The sequence below is a fragment of the Argopecten irradians genome, chromosome 5 (genome assembly GCF_041381155.1).
Source record: "Argopecten irradians isolate NY chromosome 5, Ai_NY, whole genome shotgun sequence".
Lineage (NCBI taxonomy): Eukaryota > Metazoa > Mollusca > Bivalvia > Pectinida > Pectinidae > Argopecten > Argopecten irradians.
The window spans coordinates 46,321,249-46,347,389 of NC_091138.1; the positions used below are offsets into that span (position 1 = coordinate 46,321,249).

The 26,141-nt window shown below is 37.8% G+C and overlaps 2 protein-coding genes across 2 annotated transcripts; both read right to left on the minus strand.

The window, feature by feature from the left end:
- Positions 1-6,680: 6,680 nt before the first annotated feature.
- On the minus strand, positions 6,681-9,270 carry LOC138324040 (manganese-dependent ADP-ribose/CDP-alcohol diphosphatase-like). Its single transcript, XM_069269045.1, has 3 exons — positions 9,105-9,270; positions 7,972-8,646; positions 6,681-7,563 (listed from the first exon to the last, which is right to left on the minus strand). Exons 2-3 carry the CDS (start codon positions 8,639-8,641, stop codon positions 7,256-7,258), a joined length of 978 nt encoding a protein of 325 aa, XP_069125146.1. The 5' UTR covers positions 8,642-8,646; positions 9,105-9,270; the 3' UTR covers positions 6,681-7,255.
- Positions 9,271-18,584: 9,314 nt separating this feature from the next.
- On the minus strand, positions 18,585-25,672 carry LOC138324041 (manganese-dependent ADP-ribose/CDP-alcohol diphosphatase-like). The gene is made up of 3 exons (XM_069269046.1): positions 25,557-25,672; positions 20,914-21,626; positions 18,585-19,796 (listed from the first exon to the last, which is right to left on the minus strand). The coding sequence occupies exons 1-3, from the start codon at positions 25,619-25,621 to the stop codon at positions 19,489-19,491; spliced, it is 1,086 nt and encodes a 361-aa protein (XP_069125147.1). The 5' UTR covers positions 25,622-25,672; the 3' UTR covers positions 18,585-19,488.
- Positions 25,673-26,141: the final 469 nt, after the last annotated feature.

Below are 26,141 nucleotides of genomic sequence, written 5' to 3' on the forward strand. Positions count from 1 at the left end.
CAAACAAACAAAATCAACATGTGGACACAAACTAAAATCAGACGATGTTTTGAAAAAAATAAGTACAATTGTAGGTATTTCTCGCGGGTTTAGTATAATTTTGCATTCAAATAATTACAAACAAATGTTAAAAAGATATAAAAAAAACTAAACAAATACAAATGTATATTAGAATTGAATACAAGTACGTATCAAATGCATGTTCAATCATAAAATGTAGAGATTCATTCCTTTGAGACTCATTATCACATTTACGTCGTGATTCACATGTGAAAATCGTCGGATGGGCAAAGTTATAATGAACAATCAAAATAATCTAGAGAAGCGTGTTTAAAAGATATATGCGCTATGAACTGAAAATGTACAGTAATAAATATTAACCTAATGTGTTTAGTTCACGTACCCCAGGCTACTCCGCCATTTCCACAAAACCACACTCCATCTAAGAGCGACAACGTAAATGAATCGCCATAAAACGCACCAACAGCCAGGCCCTCGGCCCGTCAATGTGTCCACGAGTCTCTTGCAACAAAACAAGCAACCCAGCCAGTAAATGAACATGTTTTGAAAATTCTGACGCTTGACAACGTAAAAAAACTTACAATGAGATCCTGTCAAGTGAACAGGGATATCTCATACCGAGTTAAAGGATATCGGCAAATCAACCAGAGGCTTGCTGAGATTGATGGACAAAAATTTCACGAAAGGTTGAAAACATCCCTGTCCACCTGACTGGCTCATGTAAGATTCTTTTACTCCCATACTTTAACGAGAAATGGTGAAAATTCAGTCAACATGAACGTCGCTGTCGCCCGCATGCATTGATGACGTCACTGTCTAGCGCAGTGAGCTGTCTTTTCCCTACCCCGGTAAAAGACAGAGTTATCTATTCCATAACAACCACGGGATATCCCTGTAAAGTATGGGAGAAATGAATGCCTCACTCACCAGAGACAAGCCGGTGCTTAGGGACAGGCGTCTCCGCTCGTCCATGAAGGATTGCGGACTGAGATTCCACCGCATATGCCTACGAAGAATACATTCCATCATCATCACGGACATTGTTCGTCACAAATTGACTACATAATGTCTAGTAATGTGAACATCTTGTGCGACCTGACACATTGGAGAGGGAAGCCTTAAACTTATCAACGCATAGTCCAGTAACCTCATCTATAAAAGTTCAGTATGCCCCGACGGTACAACCACCCCAAGGACCTTACTAACAGAAAATCAGATGTAAGAAACTAGATATTGGGAAGTAGCAACACTTTATCTCCGAAAGGATAAGGCTTCTCGAGATGCCAGCAGAACCAACACCGTATCTACTAGATACTTTGTCATTGAACTTTGTGAGATCTTGGAAATGACGGCATCCGACTGTGTCAAAGGGAAAAACGTGTTGGCAAAACTAAGGTGGTAAAATCCGATTGGACATTATCCAAGACTCGGCATACGAGGAGATACCCGAACAGGAAGTTAACAAGGCTGCGGATCAGTCAGGTGTCACGGCTGAACCAACAAACATGATGGAGATTCTATAATCTGGCTGCTGACGCACCTACTGAATGTCATTTTTATCCATGCTTGTATTCCAAACGGTTTCAAGACCGGGAAAGTAAACCCATTATGCAATAAGAATGGAAAACCCCAAAACAACCCTAATGTCTATTGAAGGATAACAATTTCCAGCATCATTGAAAAGGTCACAGAAAAGGCCCATTTGAAGCATCAAGAACACGTTCTGTCGGTGCAATCAAAGCTAAAGACTGGTTTCACGAAAGGTATATCAGCAACCTCGGGAGCCCATATTGTTACCGAACTAATGGCAGAGGCCAAGGATACCGGTGAACCATTGTTTCTCGCCTTTCTGGATGCGCGCGAAGTCTTCGATGTCGTCTGGCAAGATTCGCTTTCTAGGAAGTTTCATCAGACTGGATTGACGGGCCAGTCATGGATCGATGTTTATGAGAAGATAGCTTGACAGCACAGGTTTTCTGGAGTGGAATATTGTCTCGTTCTATCCATGAACTCCAACGTGTCTGACAGGGAGGCATATGGTCACCTACTGCCTAAAAAGCTTTCATAAATCAACTCGTACTAGCGTTAGAAGAGCATAACATCGGTGTCAATCTTGGCACGATATACTGCGGCAGTCCAACGACAGCGGACGACGTTTGTCTCGCATCTAGGAATCCCTCAGAGATGCTAAACGTACAAGAATTTTACGCTAATAAGAAACGTTATCAGATCAACGAGGCGAAATCCATTGTACTGGCCATCAATGCAAAATCACTAGATTTGGACTGCTCCATAAACAGTAAAAAGATTCTTTCCTCATCATCGGTGACACACTTGGTAATTACTCGTGACAACTACTCGAAGTTCGGTTGGACAAAGTGGCCAACGAAAGAATACAGTCAGCAAGTCGCACAACATATGCATTGATGGGCTAGGGATTCTACGTCTTAGCGGGCTTAACCGAACGGTTTCGATGCACATGCTGGAATGCGACCCCCAGACTACTCTACGGCCTGGATGTAGCGCGCCTGAGGAGTAAGGATATCAATCACATCTCCCAGTATCACAAGAGAACGCTGAAACGTCTACAACATCTTCCCGACAGAACGGCCGATACAGGAGTATATCTTCTATCAGGCCAGTTGCCTCTCGAGGCACTGCTACACCAGAGAGTACTGAACACTCTACGAGCAGCAATGGAAGATCCATCGTCACAATCTGTTGGATAGGAGAAAGGCAAGTAGCAATCAGGGACAGTAGCTTTCACGGTTGGTTCACCTGGGCTTACAGCATTCTTCTTAGTTACAAGCCTGATACTGTGTGAAACGTCCTGGAAAGTCCCCCCCCCCCACAAAAAATCATGGAAGGGGTCTGTGAAGGATGTTGTGTCTCGATTTTGGATTGATAGTCTGATGGAAGAAGCTAATCAGAGACCATCTTTGTGTTACCTGAAGGCCAATGTATCGTTGATATACAAGCTCAGGACTCACTTAATATGGGAGAGTGCCGGCCATAATTCAGTCTGTGTCAACAAAGCGATGGTGAAGGCTAAGCTACTGACAGGATAATACACGCTCCAGGCAGACCGTGCCAAATATAACCAACATGAAGTCGCGGGAACCTGTCCACTGTGTAATACCGACGTCGAGGACCGTCCTCACTTCCTTTTCAAATTTGCCGCCTCGATGCATATTCATGAGAGGTTCCTGGATATTTATTTCTCCCATACTTCACAGGGATATCCTGCGGTTGCTAGGGAAAAGATATCTCTATCTTACACAGGGGGGTGTAAGACAGCCCACACGCACTAGACAATAACGTGACGTCATCAATACATGGGGCGTAACTGCGGCGCGCATTGTAGATGACGTCATCAATTTTGACGCATAACGACGTCATTTTTTCTACTGAGTTTGGGAGAAAAAGAATCAAACATGGGTCTGTGAAGTGGACAGGGATATATCAACCCTCGTGAAAGATATTGACCGTCAACCCTCGGCAAGCCTCGGGTTGACCGGCCAAAATCTTTCACTCGGGTTTAGATATCCCTGTCCACTTTACAGATCCATGTAAGATTCTATTAGTCACAACACTGGGCAGATCTATAGCCGACAAGACGGTACTTTCGTGTATGCTGGGATCCAACGACGTCATGACACAACTCATCTTAGACTGTACAGTACTGGACATGCGTATCCTATGATTGAAGCTATAGGAAAAAGACTGTGTTATGCGTAGAGCTGCCTAATCAGAAACCGTGTCGTCCAGTGTTTAGACGATGACCCTTCACTCCTGGATTTTCCGGTGTAAAGTCAAGAACTGTTTGGTGTTGTTACATGTATATATATATATGTAGTGTACAGTATTCTTCGATTTAACGGACGACGTATGTATCTCCTGTCCTGATGCACGTGATAATAGAGAAAACAGTCTTACATTGTGGTCATATCCAGCCAAATGTAGGTTATTACGAAGTTTTATACCAAAAGTCAATTTTAGCCCATCATCCATACCAGATAATTGTGTATACGTGCTCATCAACCTTTCTGGAAGAATCCTGCAGTGAATCCCATCAACCCTCTACGTTGATTCATCTACGGTTCTCCAAAAATTGGAGGAATCTACGACTACAGATTACAGATTCGCGATAAAGTTTGTGCGGGACTGGTATCTCCATAGTCTCACATTCCCCAGACACTCGCAGCTAAACGAGAATCTAGTCCGGTTCGTGTTTGAATTTTGCAACCGGTAGAGGGCGCGCTGATAGGGTAAACAAACATTGACGGCGGCAGAACACTATCCTGAAGAAAAGTGATTTGTATTTTTTTTATCTGAAAATCAGTTTTTCGTTGTTTAAGAATGGCTAAGAACGTTTTTTTTCAAAATTTGTATTCGTCACATTTGTGGGTGTGTATCTATCGGCAAATGAAAAGCTTTATCAATTTTTTGGTAAGCCTCGATTTGAAATCACAAAACGGAAATTATACGAACCAGACCAGACTCTCATTTAGCGGAGAGAGTCTGGGAAATGCGAGACTAGTATCTCTATTGAACGTAACTCTTTGCAATCCTCCCGCTGAAATGAGTAACGTGGGATATCATATTTTGACGTCATTTCAGTCTGTATATTGCGGGGGTCACACATGAAAACGAGTGGATTCTACTCATTTCTAGGTTCACACTTAAAAAAGGGAGGAGTCTGTATTGTGGAGGTCACAAATGTACATGCAAACGTATGGAGTCTGTATATTGTGTGGGTCACACTTGAAAACGGATGGAGTCTGTATATTGTGTGGGTCACACTTGAAAACGGATGGAGTCTGTATATTGTGGGGGTCACACTTGAAACCGGAAGAAGCCTGCAGTGAATCCCATCAACCCTCTACGTTGATTCATCTACGGTTCTCCAAAAATTGGAGGAATCTACGACTACAGATTACAGATTCGCGATAAAGTTTGTGCGGGACTGGTATCTCCATAGTCTCACATTCCCCAGACACTCGCAGCTAAACGAGAATCTAGTCCGGTTCGTGTTTGAATTTTGCAACCGGTAGAGGGCGCGCTGATAGGGTAAACAAACATTGACGGCGGCAGAACACTATCCTGAAGAAAAGTGATTTGTATTTTTTTTATCTGAAAATCAGTTTTTCGTTGTTTAAGAATGGCTAAGAACGTTTTTTTTCAAAATTTGTATTCGTCACATTTGTGGGTGTGTATCTATCGGCAAATGAAAAAGCTTTACCAATTTTTTGGTAAGCCTCGATTTGAAATCACAAAACGGAAATTATACGAACCAGACCAGACTCTCATTTAGAGGAGAGAGTCTGGGAAATGCGAGACTAGTATCTCTATTGAACGTAACTCTTTGCAATCCTCCCGCTGAAATGAGTAACGTGGGATATCATATTTTGACGTCATTTCAGTCTGTATATTGCGGGGGTCACACATGAAAACGAGTGGATTCTACACATTTCTAGGTTCACACTTAAAAAGGGGAGGAGTCTGTATTGTGGAGGTCACAAATATACATGCAAACGTATGGAGTCTGTATATTGTGTGGGTCACACTTGGAAACGGATGGAGTCTTTATATTGTATGGGTCACACTTGAAAACGGATGGAGTCTGTATATTGTGGGGGTCACACTTGAAACCGGAAGAAGTGTGGTATATCGCTAGGGTCACACTTGGCGAACTGTCAATAGCGGAAGTCAGTAGATGCGCACGCAACTACAGGAGATGGGTCAAACGCGCACCTGTTATTCTGTTACATAATAATGAAGCAAATATGGCACCAATGTATTTTTCTACATTTCTTTTCATATACCTCAAATACATCGGATGACTCCAATGCTGGCCAGTCCCCTTATCAGGTGGATCCTCCTTCCTTAGGCGTTTCGGCGCTTTCCACGACGTCCTCCAGAGGAGCGCCGGCTGGTTTGATTAAGCCCAACCAGGGACAGCTCGGCTATCGCATCCGCTTGATGTTATTGCGGGTAGTTGTCTTATTTCTGCCTGTTCATCGCCAAGGGCAGCGATGTCTGTCTTTCTGCCAGTCGTCACCCTGTGGCTGGCACTGTTGCTGGTGACTAATCCACTTCTCCTCCCTCTTCCTCCAGATACAACTGGAAGCAACCTTTGCCTGCCTGCTAACGGCTTCTATCAGGTTCCTCCTGTCTGCTCCGGTTACCCCTAATAGGCATAGGGATCTCCAAAATGATTGGCCTTGGAAACCCCTGCATCCGACCTCTATCGGTAGGCACCATGTCTCTTCCATTCTCGATGTTGGCATTCTTCCGCCAGCTGCTGGTATTTCTGCTGCTTCCGTTCGTTGGCCTCCTCCGTCCTGTCTTCCCATGGTACTGTTAGTTCCACCAAGACTACCTGCTTAGAGCTGCGGGACCATAACACAACATCGGGGCGGAGTGGTGTTGAAGCCATCTCTGCTGAGAAACCCATACTCTGCTGGATGTCTGCTCTCATTTGTCAGTCTCTTGCTGTAGCGAGTATCCCGCCCGCCTTTTTACATTGTGAAGTATTTTAATCGAAACAGTTGAAATTCCAAACATAATATATAGCTCAATACCTTATGTAACGCTGTGCTCATACCCCAATAACACTTAATTTCAACATATGTAATACATAACAACCGAAGAATTGATGAATTTGTTTTTAGATATAATCATTTATACAATACGGTAGGTAAACACAAAACTGTAAGAGCGATATGAGTAGTTCTAGTTTAAAGTTGCTTTACTCCACAAGGAAGGGTTAGAGTTCGGCATACAAGACGTCCGACCACATTGTGCATCATATTATTTTATCACAGTGGAGTATTCTGGCGTTTCACAGTAAAAGCAACTGATCTCACTTTCATTTCAACTGGTTTGCCTCCGATATATGTGCATTTTAATATACTCTTATACTGAATTGCCCCTTTAATAAAACCGACTCAACTATTAACTGCTTCAGGTAAAAAATATGCTTAAAGCACTAAAGCATGCGGAGTTTTTTTATTTCATATTACTTTCCATCTGCAAGGATCGATCTAATTATCATTGTCTATACATGTGTTACAAGAGAGGGGGAAATGAAGCGGTCAAACAGGGAGTCGAACCTGGAACCTCCGAATACTAGCCGAATGCTCTACCGCTACCTGGTCACCGATGGTCGACCCTGTCCAATATCGCGATCGCTACACAAAATCTTGTAGAGGTATAGTTACTTCCTACATCTTTAAGAATCCTCGATTGAGTATCTGAGTTTAGTTTGGAAGGAAGGATAACTGCCCTTTCCATGTATAACGAATCTGTCTCTATAGAGATAGGCAGTAGCATAAGCGTCCGGCTCCGAGCTCTCCACGGTTCCCGGAAATGTCACGTGTAATATACCTGAGCTGTCAACACAACTTCCGCCTTCGTGAAAGTGACCAGCAAAATAGCACATTACACAAGAGCTGTATGTAGTGAGGACTTCCATGATTTCTGAGTGGTTAAGGCATAAAAACATGTTTCCTGTACTGTGCTCACAAACAGGGACATGACCTACAAGATAACAAAACAAAACGTCAGAAATCGCGCGATAGTAGTGCCATGTAGTTTGTTATGAGACAATGTCCCATTTCAGCTAAAATAATGTACATGTAATTCTTATTTATAAGCGGTAAACGCCCACTACCTTTTCAAAACTCCTTTTAATTTTTAAAATGGGAAAGTAAAGCAAGGCTTTTAATTGTGTAGAGTCGCTTATTAAGTAAGTTATTGGCTTACCGCTAATATATCTTATATATAATTAAATGTACTACACTTATCACCGCCTTCTGAACAATTTGATTAAAATAAAGTAAATGTTAATTTTCATAAGGACATGTGTTATGTTTCCTGCCGTTAATGTACACTGTATATGCGAAAATTAGAGCTATTTATGTCGTTATAATGGAGAAAAGACCTTACCCATTACGATGACGTTTTCCAGTCTATTCACAGCTTGCTGCAACACTTCTTTAAGCCACTTCAGCTGAGAATCTGACACCATTCCATTAAGTTTGACGAACCGACGATTTGTTCCATGGAGACCATCCGGGTTATTCCAACTCTGGTTAGGATTATTTTCTGAAAGTATGCCTTCCGCTATTTTGTACTCAGAAGAGTCGTTCGTTAGTCCCAACATACTTATTTCATAACAATTCAACACTGCAACTTTCAACTTCCGGTGAATGTTAAATGAATAATAGGTTTCCCCTTCCGGACATGCGCATTGAGGCAAATTACCACTGAAGAGTTCGGATGTCCTGAGTAGTTCCTGTTTGAAGTTATATAGTTCATGATTTCCCCACGTGTGGTAAACCGGGCCTGGAAATATATTCAAAACATCAACAACTGCAGCTAATGCACTTTCGGAAGCGTTGTGTTTCGTGTTGAGTCCATCTATGAGGTCTCCAAGCTGTAAAACAGAGTCCACTCCTTCTGATGTCCAGTTGGAGACTGCACGCTCCAGTAAAACCAGGGATTTCCTGTAATTTCGGAGTCGAGTCTTATGGAAATTGTACCTCTCGTCTACATCAGCGTACTGGACATCGGCTATGATGCCGAAACTACAAAATGGGTCACTTTTAGGATTCATGATTTCTGAAAAATAAATATCGTATTAGATTTCATCTCGGTAAAAATATGTTTTAAATCATAAACCATTGATTTTTTTTTAGATTAATATTTTAGTAATGTTATAAATCATAAACGAATCGTTTATATAACAACATATGTCTTCATACGTGGAAAACGTTACCTTCTCTTACCAGTCTTACTGTCCAAATACATGTATCAATGTATAAGAACGGAAAACACGATTTCTGTCGAGTGCCCGACAAGGAATCGAACCCGGGTCTCCGGCGTGGAAATCTATGACTCTGATCCGTCAGCTGATCAGTGACAGAGACCATATTTAACTATATTATATATACAAACAACACCGACCCGCTCATTTTTACACCAAAAAGAACAGTTATAGAGATGATTTAGACAGCCAAGTTGTAATTATCAGAATTAAAACATATAGCGGGAATGCTATGATAACAGTATTCACTCACCAGATTTAAATCCCTGACCTATCGATAGCCTTATGGACGATATAAATACAGAAAACCGAAACTGGAAAGTCGTGTTTATAAGTCAAGGTTTAATATATACCTGGAAAACCAATAAATTCCAATGGCCACGTCACCCAACCCACGTCACTGAAAACTATTTCACAAGCCATTGCAATTAAAGGGAGACAACTCGTATGATGTAATTGAATTTGTGATCGCACCGTGCACAGTATTATTACACACCGTCTATAAATAGTTATACTCGTAGCGACCGCTCAAAAATACAGCATGACAGGGGATGTTTTTAATTATACGGCACAATTATGTAGACTCTAACCTGGGCTCGTCGTTTTAGAAAATATTTGAATGTAAAACATGAAATTTTAATGAGTCTCGATTAAATTTCCTGTGTGTACCTGCTAAAAAGCTAGATAACTCGCATATTTTTGTTTAATTTGAAATGATTTTATCGCTTTAATCCAAATCACCTTTCTTACATAAAGCGATATACATATATATATTCATTAATGCAAAAGGTTGGTAACACGGGTCTCTTCAATGATTTCTAAATGTACGGCGTGTAGCTCGCGATGTGAACAGAGTATAGCTAAAATTCTTATTGTGGTGTACGGAGTATAGCTAAAATTCTTATTGTGGTGTACGGAGTATAGCTAAAATTCTTATTGTGGTGTACGGAGTATAGCTAAAATTCTTATTGTGGTGTACGGAGTATAGCTAAAATTCTTATTGTGGTGTACGGAGTATAGCTAAAATTCTTATTGTGGTGTACGGAGTATAGCTAAAATTCTTATTGTGGTGTACGAGTATAGCTAAAATTCTTATTGTGGTGTACGGAGTATAGCTAAAATTCTTATTGTGGTGTACGGAGTATAGCTAAAATTCTTATTGTGGTGTACGGAGTATAGCTAAAATTCTTATTGTGGTGTACGGAGTATAGCTAAAATTCTTATTGTGGTGTACGGAGTATAGCTAAAATTGTGGTGTCTTAGCTAAAATGTTTATTGTGGTGGAGTATAGCTAAAATTCTTATTGTGGTGTGCAGAGTATAGCTAAAATTCTTATTGTGGTGTACGGAGTATAGCTAAAATTCTTATTGTGGTGTACGGAGTATAGCTAAAATTCTTATTGTGGTGTACGGAGTATAGCTAAAATTCTTATTGTGGTGTACGGAGTATAGCTAAAATTCTTATTGTGGTGTACGGAGTATAGCTAAAATTCTTATTGTGGTGTACGGAGTATAGCTAAAATTCTTATTGTGGTGTACGGAGTATAGCTAAAATTCTTATTGTGGTGTACGGAGTATAGCTAAAAATTCTTATTGTGTGTACGGAGTATAGCTAAAATTCTTATTGTGGTGTACGGAGTATAGCTAAAATTCTTTATTGTGGTGTACGAGGTATAGCTAAAATTCTTATTGTGGTGTACGGAGTATAGCTAAAATTCTTATTGTGGTGTACGATTGTGGTACGGAGTATAGCTAAAATTCTTATAGCTATCGTGGTGTACGGAGTATAGCTAAAATTCTTATTGTGGTGTACGGAGTATAGCTAAAATTCTTATTGTGGTGTACGAGTATAGCTAAAATTCTTATTGTGGTGTACGGAGTATAGCTAAAATTCTTATTGTGGTGTACGGAGTATAGCTAAAATTCTTATTGTGGTGTACGGAGTATAGCTAAAATTCTTATTGTGGTGTACGGAGTATAGCTAAAATTCTTATTGTGGTGTACGGAGTATAGCTAAAATTCTTATTGTGGTGTACGGAGTATAGCTAAAATTCTTATTGTGGTGTACGGAGTATAGCTAAAATTCTTATTGTGGTGTACGGGAGTATAGCTAAAATTCTTATTGTGGTGTACGGAGTATAGCTAAAATTCTTATTGTGGTGTACGGAGTATAGCTAAAATTCTTATTGTGGTGTACGGAGTATAGCTAAAATTCTTATTGTGGTGTACGGAGTATAGCTAAAATTCTTATTGTGGTGTACGGAGTATAGCTAAAATTCTTATTGTGGTGTACGGAGTATAGCTAAAATTCTTATTGTGGTGTACGGAGTATAGCTAAAATTCTTATTGTGGTGTACGGAGTATAGCTAAAATTCTTATTGTGGTGTACGGAGTATAGCTAAAATTCTTATTGTGGTGTACGGAGTATAGCTAAAATTCTTATTGTGGTGTACGGAGTATAGCTAAAATTCTTATTGTGGTGTACGGAGTATAGCTAAAATTCTTATTGTGGTGTACGGAGTATAGCTAAAATTCTTATTGTGGTGTACGGAGTATAGCTAAAATTCTTAATTGTGGTGTACGGAGTATAGCTAAAATTCTTATTTGTGTTACGGGTGTACGGAGTATAGCTAAAATTCTTATTGTGGTGTACGGAGTATAGCTAAAATTCTTATTGTGGTGAACGGTGTTTAGGTAAAATTCTTATTGTGGTGTTACGGAGCATAGCTAACATTCTTATTGTGGTGTGCAGAGTATAGCTAAAATTCTTATTGTAGTAACAGTTGCTAAAATTTTATTGTGTGTACGGAGTATAGTAAATTTATTGTCATTCATTCTTATGTGTGTTGATTATCTGCAGAGTATAGCGAATAGTAACAATGATTTAATGTATTTACTTCATTATTGACGATCTCGTTTGTTTTGCTTCATATTGACGATCCTGTTTACTTGTCGGTAAAACGACAAAATCAGTCAGTAACTATAGAAAAGCAGTAAAAACTGCTAATGCGGCACCCATAATGGAAAATGAATTTCAGACAGTAATTGAGTTCTAGATTATCATTTGAATATAAAACATCCTTTTTGATCAGTTTATAAAATTGAATTCGAATAGTTTTTGAAGTGAAACGACCGAACCTGGCCTTGGTATAACGTGTTTACTTACGCGATCTTGTAATTTCCCAGTACATATAACATAGGGAACTTCCGTGCGTTTTATCACGATGTAAAGATGACGTAAGAGAATGTTGAATTTTAACTTTATGAATTTAATAACGATACGTTGGACTTGACGGAGGGCTATTCTGGAATGTCCAGAATGTACCCGATGTGTTCCGTACAAAGTATGGGACCTAACTGACATGAAATAAAACATAGCATGGTTAAATACATATACAAACAATGAAATAATAGAATTGTAATTGACAGATGTCGCTTATCTATAGGTGTTAAATTAGACTGAGGCAATTAGAAGATGACCGGTGGACTTATATGAAAATCCTTTTACGTAACATAATGGACAGGTTAGCTGAGTTGTTCTACCAATACGACAAAGAATTGATCAATGTTGACATGTACAGTAAAGCTGGACTTCTGGACTCTAATTATATACATTGATAATATTAACAATAAGAATACTAGCTATTGTGATGTCTTAGAAATATATTTAACAAAGAGTCTTATGAGTAAACGTGTTTTGAACTGTTCAAAGTCAATTTTAGCACTTCGCTTTTTATCACAAAATTTCTTTGTGATACATATATGCGTTACAGTTGATATATATTATCTGACTATGACAGTACAATGTAATTAATAACTTTTAGAGTGAAGGAACCAGTGATGCTGTAGTCCGTTAAACCTGCCTATATAATTAGGCTTTAAAAAATTGTCTAATATATAGACTATATATTAGGCAAAAAAGGCCTAATGATATATGCAAATTTAGCGGACAAGTGATGCTTTACATGTTGTTCTGACGATAGTTTTGCGCTTCCACTGTTTTCCTTTTAACGTTATCATGAACGTTTGTCGTTTTAACGCAAGACGAACAGCATTTAACGCAAGACGAACAGCATTTAACGCAAGACGAACAGCATTTAACGCAAGACGAACAGCATTTCACGCAAGACGAACAAGCAAATCTCCTTCATTATTTTTTACTGACGGCAGAGGGACATCGAGTTACAGGCAAAGTTTTCCTTAGATAACTACTACTCTGTATTTTGTGCATACATATAAAGTTTAAACATTTCAAGTATACCATGGTCTGGTATGGCCATTTTTTTCTTCAAATTTATGTTTTGATATGATTTTTGAAAGCGTGGAAATAAGTTCTTTTGCCTGGTTTGTCCAAAACCAGAATTCAAAGCCGACAGTGCATTTCCTTTTATTGGTCGGCCCTGCAAATGGGGCTTTAGAATTGTACCTGCTGCCCCTATCGCATGATCGTAAAAGGCGACTAAATTTAGGACATTATCTTTTCTCTTCTTCCTAACTGACTTTATCTTTCCTAATGCCTCCCTTGGCACCGCTTCACTTTTGGTCTTGAGTTGAGCGTTGGCCCCTGTGAGGAAAGCTCTGGGTTCTGTCCTCTGGCCGAGACACACCAAAGTCTATAAAAGTGCTGTTTCTGCTCCTGCTTAGCGCTCAGCATACAGGGTGTGGGACGACTGGTTCGCCCGTTGTCAGTATAATGTGACCGGGTGGGGTGTGTTGCTTGGTGTCTTCGGCGGCATGCTCCAGTGATATAGCACTATAAAAAGGGCAACAGTTCCACTATACAAGAAGACACAACAGGAATATACCGCAGTCTCCCAAAACACGTACCTCGCACCACACATACGCTACACACTGCATACATGGGAGTCGTCCTTACATGACCCTGGCTGTTAAACGTTAAAATAATAACAAAATAACAAACAAACAAACAAACAAACTTGTATTGGTGTATAGCTTTACATATAATCCTACTGTATCTAACTATTTTCAAATGTAGGAGTGTATTTAAAGGGACAATTCAGTGAGGTTAATTCTGTTACATTATCATGAAGCAAAATATGACATTAATATATTGTTCTTATTGTTCCTATTCGGTATACATTCCTTATGAAACATCACTCTGTTGATCAATAGGACTAAGTAGGTACAAGGACATGTACGCTGTACCCATCCCCGAGCCAAAGTCACACACGACGTTAAACAAATGCAATGCATTACCACTGAGGAGTTGATGAAATTATCGTTAGACAAGAACATGCATCTTATAAAGTAAATACACTACTGTAAGAGTGATTTGAGTAGTTATAGACAAAAATTTCTTTACTACATTGGCAAGGGTCAGGGTTTGGCATACAAGGCATCCGACCACTATGTGTAATGGCGGACAGTAAGCGATACATTTAACTACAGTGGGCTTTCCTAGCATATCACAGTAAAACCAACTACATGGTATCTAAATTCTATTAGAACTTGTTATGTTACTCTTAGACTGAGTTGTCCCTTTAATAAAATTACACATATTCATTTTCGTTTTTTTTTTGTTTTTTTTTTACAGATCTTTGTAAACAAATTCCATCCCTGATTTTTGATTATATATATGGTTAATTAAATATTAACATTGTAAATTAATATTGTATTTAAATTGAACTTATTATAACCATTCCAATCATACATTGTACAGCTGTAGATCTACATTTAATAATCATAGCATATGTAAGGCACCCTATTGTACTAAGTCTCTCTTAAAGTAAGCTAAAACATGACAACAAAGTCAACTTAAAACAACGTTTATTTATATTATAATTTAAATGAAATATTTTACAAAACATCTGAAAGACACGTATTTATATCACAATATGTGGACAGATCTCAGTTTCATCAACATTTCTGAATTTTACGGAATTTTACCTAACTGACGTTTTCTCCTTAACTTCTGTTATGCTTTCCTATTCTGTATTTGCATATTATAGAGTAATCTGCCCTTGCGGGTAGGTAACGATTGTTACGTCATGTTTTTAAGTGTGTAACGTCATACTTTTTCGGAGTTGCGCTCACAAAATAATGACGTAACAATGAATACCTACCCGAAAGGGAGCTAACTATGTAATATGCAAAGACGGAATAAGGAATTTTGAACGAAGAATTTCCTTAAAATTTAGGAATATTGAGGAAATCGGACCCAAGTCCATCCAGTACACGCAGTAAGAAACGTTGTGGACATCATCATTCTAATTTATTGACAAAGAAATGTTGTGGACGTCATCATTCTAATTTATTGACAAAGAAATGTAGTAATGTCATTTACACTAAAATGATCGAGATATGCAGCAAAGGGATATTTTTTTAAAAACACCGACATCATAACATTTACTACGAAACACCTTAAAAATCAAAATATAAATCAGGTAATACATATAATAACAATTTTTTGAGTAACGATGTAAGACTTGATTAGCTTACAAAAATTTAATAATATTTTAGGGATACGGGTCTGCAAAAATACACATCAAAGAAACAAGAAATAAAACATGAAACAGATCTAAAACAGTAAAATATCACATGATCATTACAAAATCAAATTTTACCGGTATATCAATGAAAATATTTAAGAAAAAGTAGTAATAAAATCAGAGGTAAAATATTGTTTGGAACACGGCAGCATATTACCAGTATAACATACTGTTGGTGATGTAGTCATAGTTACCAACAGTATATCACACTGTTGGTGATGTAGTCATAGTTACCAACAGTATATCACACTGTTGGTGATATAGTCATAGTTACCAAACAGTATATCACACTGTTGGTGATGTAGTCATAGTTACCAACAGTATATCACACTGTTGGTGATATAGTCATAGTTACCAACATCAGTATAAACACACTGTTGGTGATGTAGTCATAGTTACCAACAGTATATCACACTGTTGGTGATGTAGTCATAGTTACCAACAGTATATCACACTGTTGGTGATATAGTCATAGTTACCAACAGTATATCACACTGTTGGTGATGTAGTCATAGTTTACCAACAGTATATCACACTGTTGGTGATGTAGTCATAGTTACCAACAGTCAGTATAACTACTGTTGGTGATGTAGTCATAGTTACCAACAGTAGTATCACACTGTTGGTGATGTAGTCATGGTTACCAACAGTATATCATACTGTTGGTGATATAGTCATAGTTACCAACAGTATATCACACTGTTGGTGATGTAGTCATGGTTACCAACAGTATATCACATACTGTTGGTGATATAGTCATGGTTACCAACAGTATAATCACACTGTTGGTGATGTAGTCATAGTTACCACCGGTTAACATACTGTTGGTGATGTAGTCATAGTTACCAACAGTATAACATACTGTTGGTGATGTAGTCATGGTTACCACTGGTATAACATACTGTTGGTGATGTAGTCATGGTTACCACCGGTATAACATACTGTTGGTGGTGTAGTCATGGTTACCACCGGTATAACATACTGTTGGTGGTGTAGTCATGGTTACCACCGGTATAACATACTGATATGGTATGTGGTCATGTAGTCATGGTTTTACACCACATGTTGGTATATCATACTGTTGGTTGATGTAGTCATGGTTACCACTGGTATAACATACTGTTAGTGATGTAGTCATGGTTACCACCGGTATAACATACTGTTGGTGGTGTAGCCATGGTTACCACCAGTATAAGATACTGTTGGTGATGTAGTCATGGTTACCACCGGTATAACATACTGTTGGTGGTGTAGTCATGGTTACCACCTGGTATAATCATACTGTTGGTGGTGTAGTCATGGTTACCACGTATAACATACTGTTGGTGGTGTAGTCATGGTTACCACCGGTATAACATACTGTTGGTGGTGTAGTCATGGTTACCACTGGTATAATCATACTGTTAGTGATGTAGTCATGGTTACCACCGGTATAACATACTGTTGGTGGTGTAGCCATGGTTACCACCAGTATAAGATACTGTTGGTGATGTAGTCATGGTTACCACCGATATAGACATGTGTTACTGTATAACTTAGTCAAAGTATCAATAGAGAATGATGTTACCCTGTATAACTTAGACAAAGTATCAATAGAGAATGTGTTACCCTGTATATAACTTAGACAAAGTATCAATAGAGTTAACCTGTGTTAACATACTGTTAGTGATGTTAGTCATGGTTAACTTAGACAAAGTATCAATAGAGAATGTGTTACCCTGTAAAACTTAGACAAAGTATCAATAGAGAATGTGTTACCCTGTATAACTTAGACAAAGTATCAATAGAGAATGTGTTACCCTGTATAACTTAGACAAAGTATCAATAGAGAATGTGTTTACCCTGTATAACTTAGACAAAGTATCAATAGAGAATGTGTTACCCTGTATAACTTAGACAAAGTATCAATAGAGAATGTGTTACCCTGTATAACTTAGACAAAGTATCAATAGAGAATGTGTTACCCTGTATAACTTAGACAAAGTATCAATAGAGAATGTGTTACCCTGTATAACTTAGACAAAGTATCAATAGAGAATATGTTACCCTGTATAACTTAGACAAAGTATCAATAGAGAATGTGTTACCCTGTATAACTTAGACAAAGTATCAATAGAGAATGTGTTACCCTGTATAACTAAGACAAAGTATCAATAGAGAATATGTTACCCTGTATAACTTAGACAAAGTATCAATAGAGAATGTGTTACCCTGTATAACTTAGACAAAGTATCAATAGAGAAATATGTTACGCTGTGTATAACTTAGACAAAGTATCAATAGAGAATATGTTACCCTGTATAACTTAGACAAAGAATCAATAGAGAATGTGTTACCCTGTATAACTTAGACAAAGTATCAATAGAGAATGTGTTACCCTGTATAACTTAGACAAAGTATCAATAGAGAATGTGTTACCCTGTATAACTTAGACAAAGTATCAATAGAGAATGTGTTACCCTGTATAACTTAGACAAAGTATCAATAGAGAATGTGTTACCCTGTATAACTTAGACAAAGTATCAATAGAGAATGTGTTACCCTGTATAACTTAGACAAAGTATCAATAGAGAATGTGTTACCCTGTATAACTTAGACAAAGTATCAATAGAGAATGTGTTACCCTGTATAACTTAGACAAAGTATCAATAGAGAATGTGTTACCCTGTATAACTTAGACAAAGTATCAATAGAGAATGTGTTACCCTGTATAACTTAGACAAAGTATCAATAGAGAATATGTTACCCTGTATAACTTAGACAAAGTATCAATAGAGAAAATGTCGCTGTGTATAACTTGGACAAAGTATCAATAGAGAATGTGTTACCCTGTATAACTTGGACAAAGTATCAATAGAGAATGTGTTACCCTGTATAACTTAGACAAAGTATCAATAGAGAATGTGTTACCCTGTATAACTTAGACAAAGTATCAATAGAGAATGTGTTACCCTGTATAACTTAGACAAAGTATCAATAGAGAATGTGTTACCCTGTATAACTTAGACAAAGTATCAATAGAGAATGTTACCCTGTATAACTTAGACAAAGTATCAATAGAGAATGTGTTACCCTGTATAACTTAGACAAAGTATCATAGAGAATTGTTACCCTGTATAACTAGACAAAGTATCAATAGAGGAATGTGTTACCCTGTATAACTTAGACAAAGTATCAATAGAGAATGTGTTACCCTGTATAACTTAGACAAAGTATCAATGTATAACTAAGACAAAGTATCAATAGAGAATGTGTTACCCTGTATAACTTAGACAAAGTATCAATAGAGAATGTGTTACCCTATTTAATTTAGACAAAAAATTAATAGAGACTATGTTACCATTTATAACTTCAGAGATTATGTTGCCTTGTACTAAGACTAAGAACTATATTATTTATAATGTTAAACTTAAGAGAACCATTGGCCTGAATGTGAATTCAGAAGGTTTTTGAAATATCTGCCATTTTGACCCATATTTGGCCCCACCCCTCTGGCTCCACAGGGTCAGCCAGGATCAATGTGGACATAATGTTAAAATATAATCTTAGGCTAATAATTCTAACCAAGGTTGACTCAATGTTAAGCAAATAATGATCAAAAATATGTTTTTCATAAACTATAGTAAATTTGCCCCCCATCTTCAAGGGAAAATCTAAAAGCACAGGACCACGAAATTCACAATTTTTGCAAAGGGCCTTAACTATAAAGAGCTTCTGATTTTAACACATTTGCAAGTTGAGAAATGATTTTTGAAATTTTTGTTAATACTTTTTCCTTTTGGTTCCTCCCACAAGCGCCATGGGGTGTGGGGCCATAAAATCTCAAAACCTTAATTAACATTATGACTTAAACTGTTTGTGCAAAGTTTCACTTGAATTTGCTGCAGCAGTTTTGGAGAAGAAGTCGAAAATGTAAATTGTTTACGGACACACGAGGCACAAAGGATGAAGATGAACAAAATGCGATTACAGAATATAGGTCACTTGGGACTTCATCTCAGGTGACATAAACACCTGCAGAAGAGTATGTGATACCTGTTTATCCTATACATCTGTACATTGTATTTTTAGAAAGGAAGCACAATTCTGATTGTCTTTCATATTATTAAACTTCAACGAAATATAAGTTTTAAGAATCCTCGATTGAGTATCTGAGTTTAGTTTGGAAGGAAGGATAACTGCCTTTACCATGTATAACAAATCTGTCTCTATAGAGATAGGCAGTAGCATAAGCGTCCGGCTCCGAGCTCTCCACGGTTCCCGGAAATGTCACGTGTAATATACCTGAACTGTCAACACAACTTCCTCCCTCGTGATCATGGCCAGCCAGGTAACACAGTACGCATTCACTATAAGTCGACAGTATCTGCACGATGTCTTCATAACCATAGCACAGACACAATGGATCAGCACTATCCTCATGTACAGCTAAATGACCTAGAAAAAAATGTAATTATCTTTGAATGTGATTATTTACTGCAACACCATCCTCCATACTCCAGGGGTTCCGATCACTTACAATCTCTACACCCCTGGACTATGTCATAGTAAAATTGGTGGCAGCTCAGTGAAAAACAGCTGAACCAATCACAGGCCTGCAAAGATTTCCTGCAAAGATTTCCCTTGAAGACTATATGGCTCCTTTGATGTGCATCAAAGGACTAAATTACCTGTTCTATTCTGTTGCCACCAATTTTACTATGAGATAGTCCACGGGTGTAGAGATCGTAATGTGATCGGAACACCTAGAGTATGGAGGATGCTACTTTAAATAAAAATTCCACTGTTTTCATTTTCAAAACTTACAGTATTACATGACCTAGACATTTAACACAAAGATGATACTGATTGTGTAAAATTGTGAACTAAAGATATATGCGGGAATTCTAATTCATCGTCAGGTTGTGTAAAATTATGAACTAAACATACACGAGAATTCTAATTCATCGTCAGGTTGTGTAAAATTGTGAACTAAACATACACGGGAACTCTAATTCATCGTCAGGTTGTGTAAAATTGTGAACTAAACATACACGAGAATTCTAATTCATCGTCAGGTTGTGTAAAATTGTGAACTAAAGAGACACGGGAATTCTAATTCATCGTCAGGTTGTGTAAAATTGTGAACTAAAGATACACGGGAATTCTAATTCATCGTCAGGTTGTGTAAAATTGTGAACTAAAGAGACACGGGAATTCTAATTCATCGTCAGGTTGTGTAAAATTGTGAACTAAAGAGACACGGGAATTCTAATTCATCGTCAGGTTGTGTAAAATTGTGAACTAAAGAGACACGGGAATTCTAATTCATCGTCAGGTTGTGTAAAATTGTGAACTAAAGATACATGGAAATGCTAATTCATCGTCCGGTTGTGTAAAATTGTGAACTAAAGATACACGGGAATTCTAATTCATCGTCCGGTTGTGTAAAATTGTGAACTAAAGATACACGGGAATTCTAATTCATCGTCCGGTTGTGTAAAATTGTGAACTAAAGAGACACGGGAATTCTAATTCATCGTCAGGTTGTGTAAAATTGCCATTAACTTTATACCCATAATGATGACATTTGTTTTGCTATAGCTGGCCTCCTGCAGATTCTCTTCTAACCACTGTAGTTGTGAAGTAGACGGGCTTCCATTGAACTTGACAAATCGTCGTTCTGTTCCTGTCAGTCCTTCTGGGGAGTTGAGATCTTTGTTTGGATTTCTCACTTTTAGTAATGTTTCTGCTTGTGTATACTGTGTCGAATCTTCTGGTAATCCAAGCATGCTTATTTCGTAACAATTTAACACAAAAACTTTCAACTTCCGGTGTATATGAATGGAGTAATATGATTTTCCTTTTGGACACGAGGCTTTGAGTAGGTTGCCACTGAACAAAACAGATTTCTTGAGTTCTTCTTGTGTGAAGTTATAAAGTTCATGATTCCCCCACGTGTGATATATCGGGCCCGGAAACAGTTTAAATACCTCATTGACAGTTGCTAGGGCGCTGGAGGAAGCATTCTCTGCTTTGTTGAATCCATCGATAATGTCACCAAGTTGAAGGACACATTCGACCTTTTCATCGGTCCAGGCTTTGACTGCCCTCTTTAACAGAACCAACGCCTTGCGATAAAATCTTAGGCGTGTTTTCGTGAAATTGTAGCGGTCCTCAAGGTCTGCATATTGGACATCAGCGATAATGCCGAGTTTACATATGGGTTCTTCGTCCTTTGGAGTCGATGGTACAAATGTGCAGTTTGTTGACATATCCAAGAAAGTTCTGGAACAGATAACACAGCTCTGATAAACAAACAAGACTTTCACGCAAATTATCAACACTTAAATCCCAAATTGCTAAAATGTTTTTCATGAATTTAAAGCACAACTAAGTAAAGCTGAATTCATATAATCCTGATGTAATGCTAGTATCGTAGAGATTTTCAGATTAGCTTTCAATCTAAAGAGAACCAATATTTAAAGCCACACTATACGTAACTATCAACAACAAGAGGCCCCATGGGCCTTAACGGTCATCTGACTATTGGCACAATACAACATAGTCATTTAAAGATTTTAGCCATTTTGACCCCTGTGATCTTGAATGAAGATCAAGGTCATTTTTTTAAAAAACAAATATGGTAGCCCTTCATCCCAGCATGTCACAGGCCCAATATCAGGTCTCTTAGTTCTCTTAGTTATTCACAAAAAGTTATTTCCAGATTTTAGCCTATTTGACCCCTGTGACCTTGGATGAAGGTCAAGGTCATTCATTTGAACAAACGTGGTTGCCCTTCTTTCCAGCATGCTACAGGCTTGATATCAGTGGCCTGGGCCATCTGGTTCTTGAGAAGAAGTTGTTTAAAGATTTTAGCCTATTTGACCCCTATGACCTTGAATGAAAATCAAGGTCATTCATTTGAACAAACTTTATAGTCCTTCATCCAAACATGTCAGGGGCCTAATATCAGGTCTCTAGGCCTCTGAGTTATTCTCAAGAAGTTGTTTAAATGATTTTAACCTATTTGACACCTGTGACCTTGAATTAAGGTCAAGGCTATTCATTTGAACAAACTTCATAGCCCTTCATTACAAACATGTCAGTGGCCCAATCTCAAGTCTCTAGGCCTCTTAGTTATTCACAAGAAGTTGTTTAAATGATTTTAGCCTATTAGACTCCAGTGACCTTGAATTAAGTTCAAGGTCATTCATTTGAATAAACTTGGTAGCCCTTTATCCCAGCATGCTACAGTCCTAATATCAGTACCCTGGGCCTTCTGGTTCTTGAAAAGAAGTTGTTTGAAGATTTAAGCCTTCTTGACCCCTGTGACCTTGAATGAAGGTAAAGGTCGTTCATTCGAACAAACTTGGTAACCCTTCATCCCAGCATGCTACAGGCCTAATATCAGTAACCTGGGCCTTCTGGTTCTTGAAAAGAAGTCGTTGAAAGATTTTAGCCTATTTGACCCCTGTGACCTTGAATGAAGTTAAAGGTCATTCATTTGAACAAACTTGGTAGCCCTTCATCCCAGCATGCTACAGGCTCAATATCAGTACCCTGGGTCTTCTGGTTCTTGAGAAGAAGTTGTTGAAAGATTTTTGACTATTTGACCCCTGTGACCTTGAATGAAGATCAACGTAATTCATTTGAACAAACTTGGTAGCCCTTCATTCCAGCATGCTACAGAACCAATATCAGTACCCTTGGCCTTCTGGTTCTTGAGAAGAAGTCATTTACGGTAAATATTTTAGCCTATTTGATCCCTGTGACCTTGAATGAAGGTCAAGGTCATTCATTTGAACAAACTTCATAGCCCTTCATCCCAGCATGCTACTGACCAAAATATCAGTACCCTAGGCCTTTCCGTTATTGAGAAGAAGTCGTTTGAATGAAAAGTTTACGCACGGCGGACAGCGCTTGACGATGGACGGTGCATGATGACAATGGGTCATCGTGATCCTTTGGGTCAAATGACCTAAAAGTTCAAGTTAAATTTGACTCAGATATTGTTAGTATTTGTAGATTAAGTTGAAATTCAGATATATTAAAGAATATTTCTGTTTTAAAACTTTTTTAAATAACATTGGTACAGCAGTTGTTGAAAGTCAATATATGTAAACAAACATGCTTTCATTTTAAATTGGTCGCCATAGAAGGTATGATTATTGCCGAACGGAAGTCATAAAGTTCATGACCCGTTTTCGGAAGAGTTCAGACAGACGTTACGTAATTACAGTAGTCACATGACACCTCGGCAACGACGTTACTATATCGGCTAACTTCGGTTTGTTTCAATATCGGCTAACTTCGGTTTGTTTGACTAAGTGGGACCTACCTAGCGATGTTTTATATTTATTTGATATTTTTTCAAAATATTCCGAATCATAATTGCTCATCTTGACTTCAATTTAGTCCTGTCTCTGCATGAATTACAACAGGATTTTTTCTACATTCTTCTCAATCACGAAAAAAATAAGAAAGATACGGATATTGTGCCTTTAAGAAACAGGAAAAACACATTTTTTATTTAAAAACAAAATCAAGCAGCCCATCATATCAAAAGGTCATCTGATAATGAAACAAATATGTAAAAAGATTTTCATGTAACTACAAAATTTTCTAAAGCCAAATAATACTATCAAAACAAAGGGCCATAACTCTTTTCATAAGATCAGTGAATTTACTCAAATAAAATATTGTGTTCAACCGTTTACAGTGTCTAAAGGCAATGAGTCTACAATTCAATGTCGAAAATGTCTAATTTTCAAACTCGTCCCAGTTCTTATTGATACATCTATGTTAATCAACATACAAAGTTTCATTAAACTTAATTAAATATTCACACAAATTATGGTGTTTCAAGGGTCAAAAAGCAATACTGTTCCAAGGGTCAAAAAGCAATACTATTGCAATGAGCAATAACTAATATTAATATCAAATAGTTAATACTGAAACAAGAGGCCCATAGGGCCTGTTAATATCAAAGAGTTAATACTGAAACAAGAGGCCTGTAGGGTTTGTGATGGCAAGAAATGTTCTAAATACACTTTAATTATTTCTTTATCGAAGGAATTTAAAGATTTACCTCTAATTTCCCTATTGGGCCCCAACTTTTTCTGCTCCAGGGGGTCAGACCCAAAATTTATAAATTTACAAACTCTGTTCCCTATTCCCAGACAATGTTTCTGGCCAAATTTGCTTAAAATCCGTGCAGACTATATGACTAGTAGGGATTTAAAGGACTTACCGTAGTCCCCTATTGTGTCCTGCCCCTCGAGCTCCTGCCCCGCGGGGGTCAGAGCCACAGTGTCACAGTGTATTATAGCTGCTATAGTGGAAAAGATATCATCTTATTGTGTTTTTTTTTTTTTTTTTTTTTTAATTTTTGGTAAAACATAATGATAATCAATGGTGGGTCGTACTTGATTGGTTTCCTAAGTCTTTATAGATGGACCACATGGCCTCGTTCCTAATGATGACATAAAAGGTAGGTCATGTCTATTTACATACATTGTTTGTACGTACATTACACATTTGTAATGTATTTAAGCATTGAACCTTTTTCAATTGGCATTCATAGCCATTATGAATGCCAACTGGACAGAGGAAAATTCCATGAAGCACAATAGCGCATCATGTTGAATTACCTGTGCCCAGTTGGCATGAATGCCAATGCTTATATCTACATTTGGTTACAATTTTATTTTGAAATACCACGGTATTTTGCATTTATAATGTATTTATCATTCGTTATAGTCAAGGATGGAAAGGCCATTTTGACAGCCGTTTTCCGTGATCGCTGGCAAGGCAATTGTGACGTCACAATGGTAATGACGTCATAATAAGCGACTGAATTTATAGTCTGAATGACTGCTAACTGCGTTTGGTATTAAGGTTACATAGTGGGACTACAGCAAAACTGTAAATTTATACGTATAAACGTAAAAATGACGTGACCTATCTTAAAACCTTATCTATATCATTAGGAACGAGGTCCTGTGTAATGTATGTAAAATCATTAGGATTATAATAGGAACGAGGCCCTGTGCAGGGACCTTGCAGTAGCGGAGAAGGAAGTCAGAAGGTGAAAGGGCCCATCTTTTCCACTACAGCAGTAGGATACTAGCTATGTGTAAAAATTATAAGTCTTTTCATGATATAACGATAAATCAAGCAAAGGTTATAATTCTCTGAAATGAAAACTGGGCAAACCTGTTACGGAAAGGTTCTGACAGCCAATAGCGACAAAGTTGTGTACAAGTACACCTTGAATACATGTACAGGCGGGGGATTCAATCAGCGAGAGTGTTAACGTTCCGGTAAAGAGGGATAACTCTAACATAACCCACCACAGTAGATATGTACAATATATATACAGTAACAAAAATAAGGCACATATATATATATGCATGCCATCAAGGATTTATAAGTGAGATATACGTCCTTGATGCCATAGACATTTAACTGTAAAAAATAACTTTTACAAAAATATCAATATGACCAAGGACTTATAAATCCTTGGTATGATATTTCGATAAATATTTATCAAATTATTTCGCTTATTTATGCCAGAAACATGTATACATATGTATATATGTTTCTGTTTATACATGTGAAAAAACACTAGTAACTACATGTACATGTAATACAAGCAAACTACCAGAAAATAATAATTGCAAATTACATGTAAAAACAGAGACATAGATCTACATAATTTGTAGATTCTACATTGTGTAAGTTACAATGTGTATACACTGTACGTGGTAATACTATCTAAATCTCTGTTAAACAATGTAC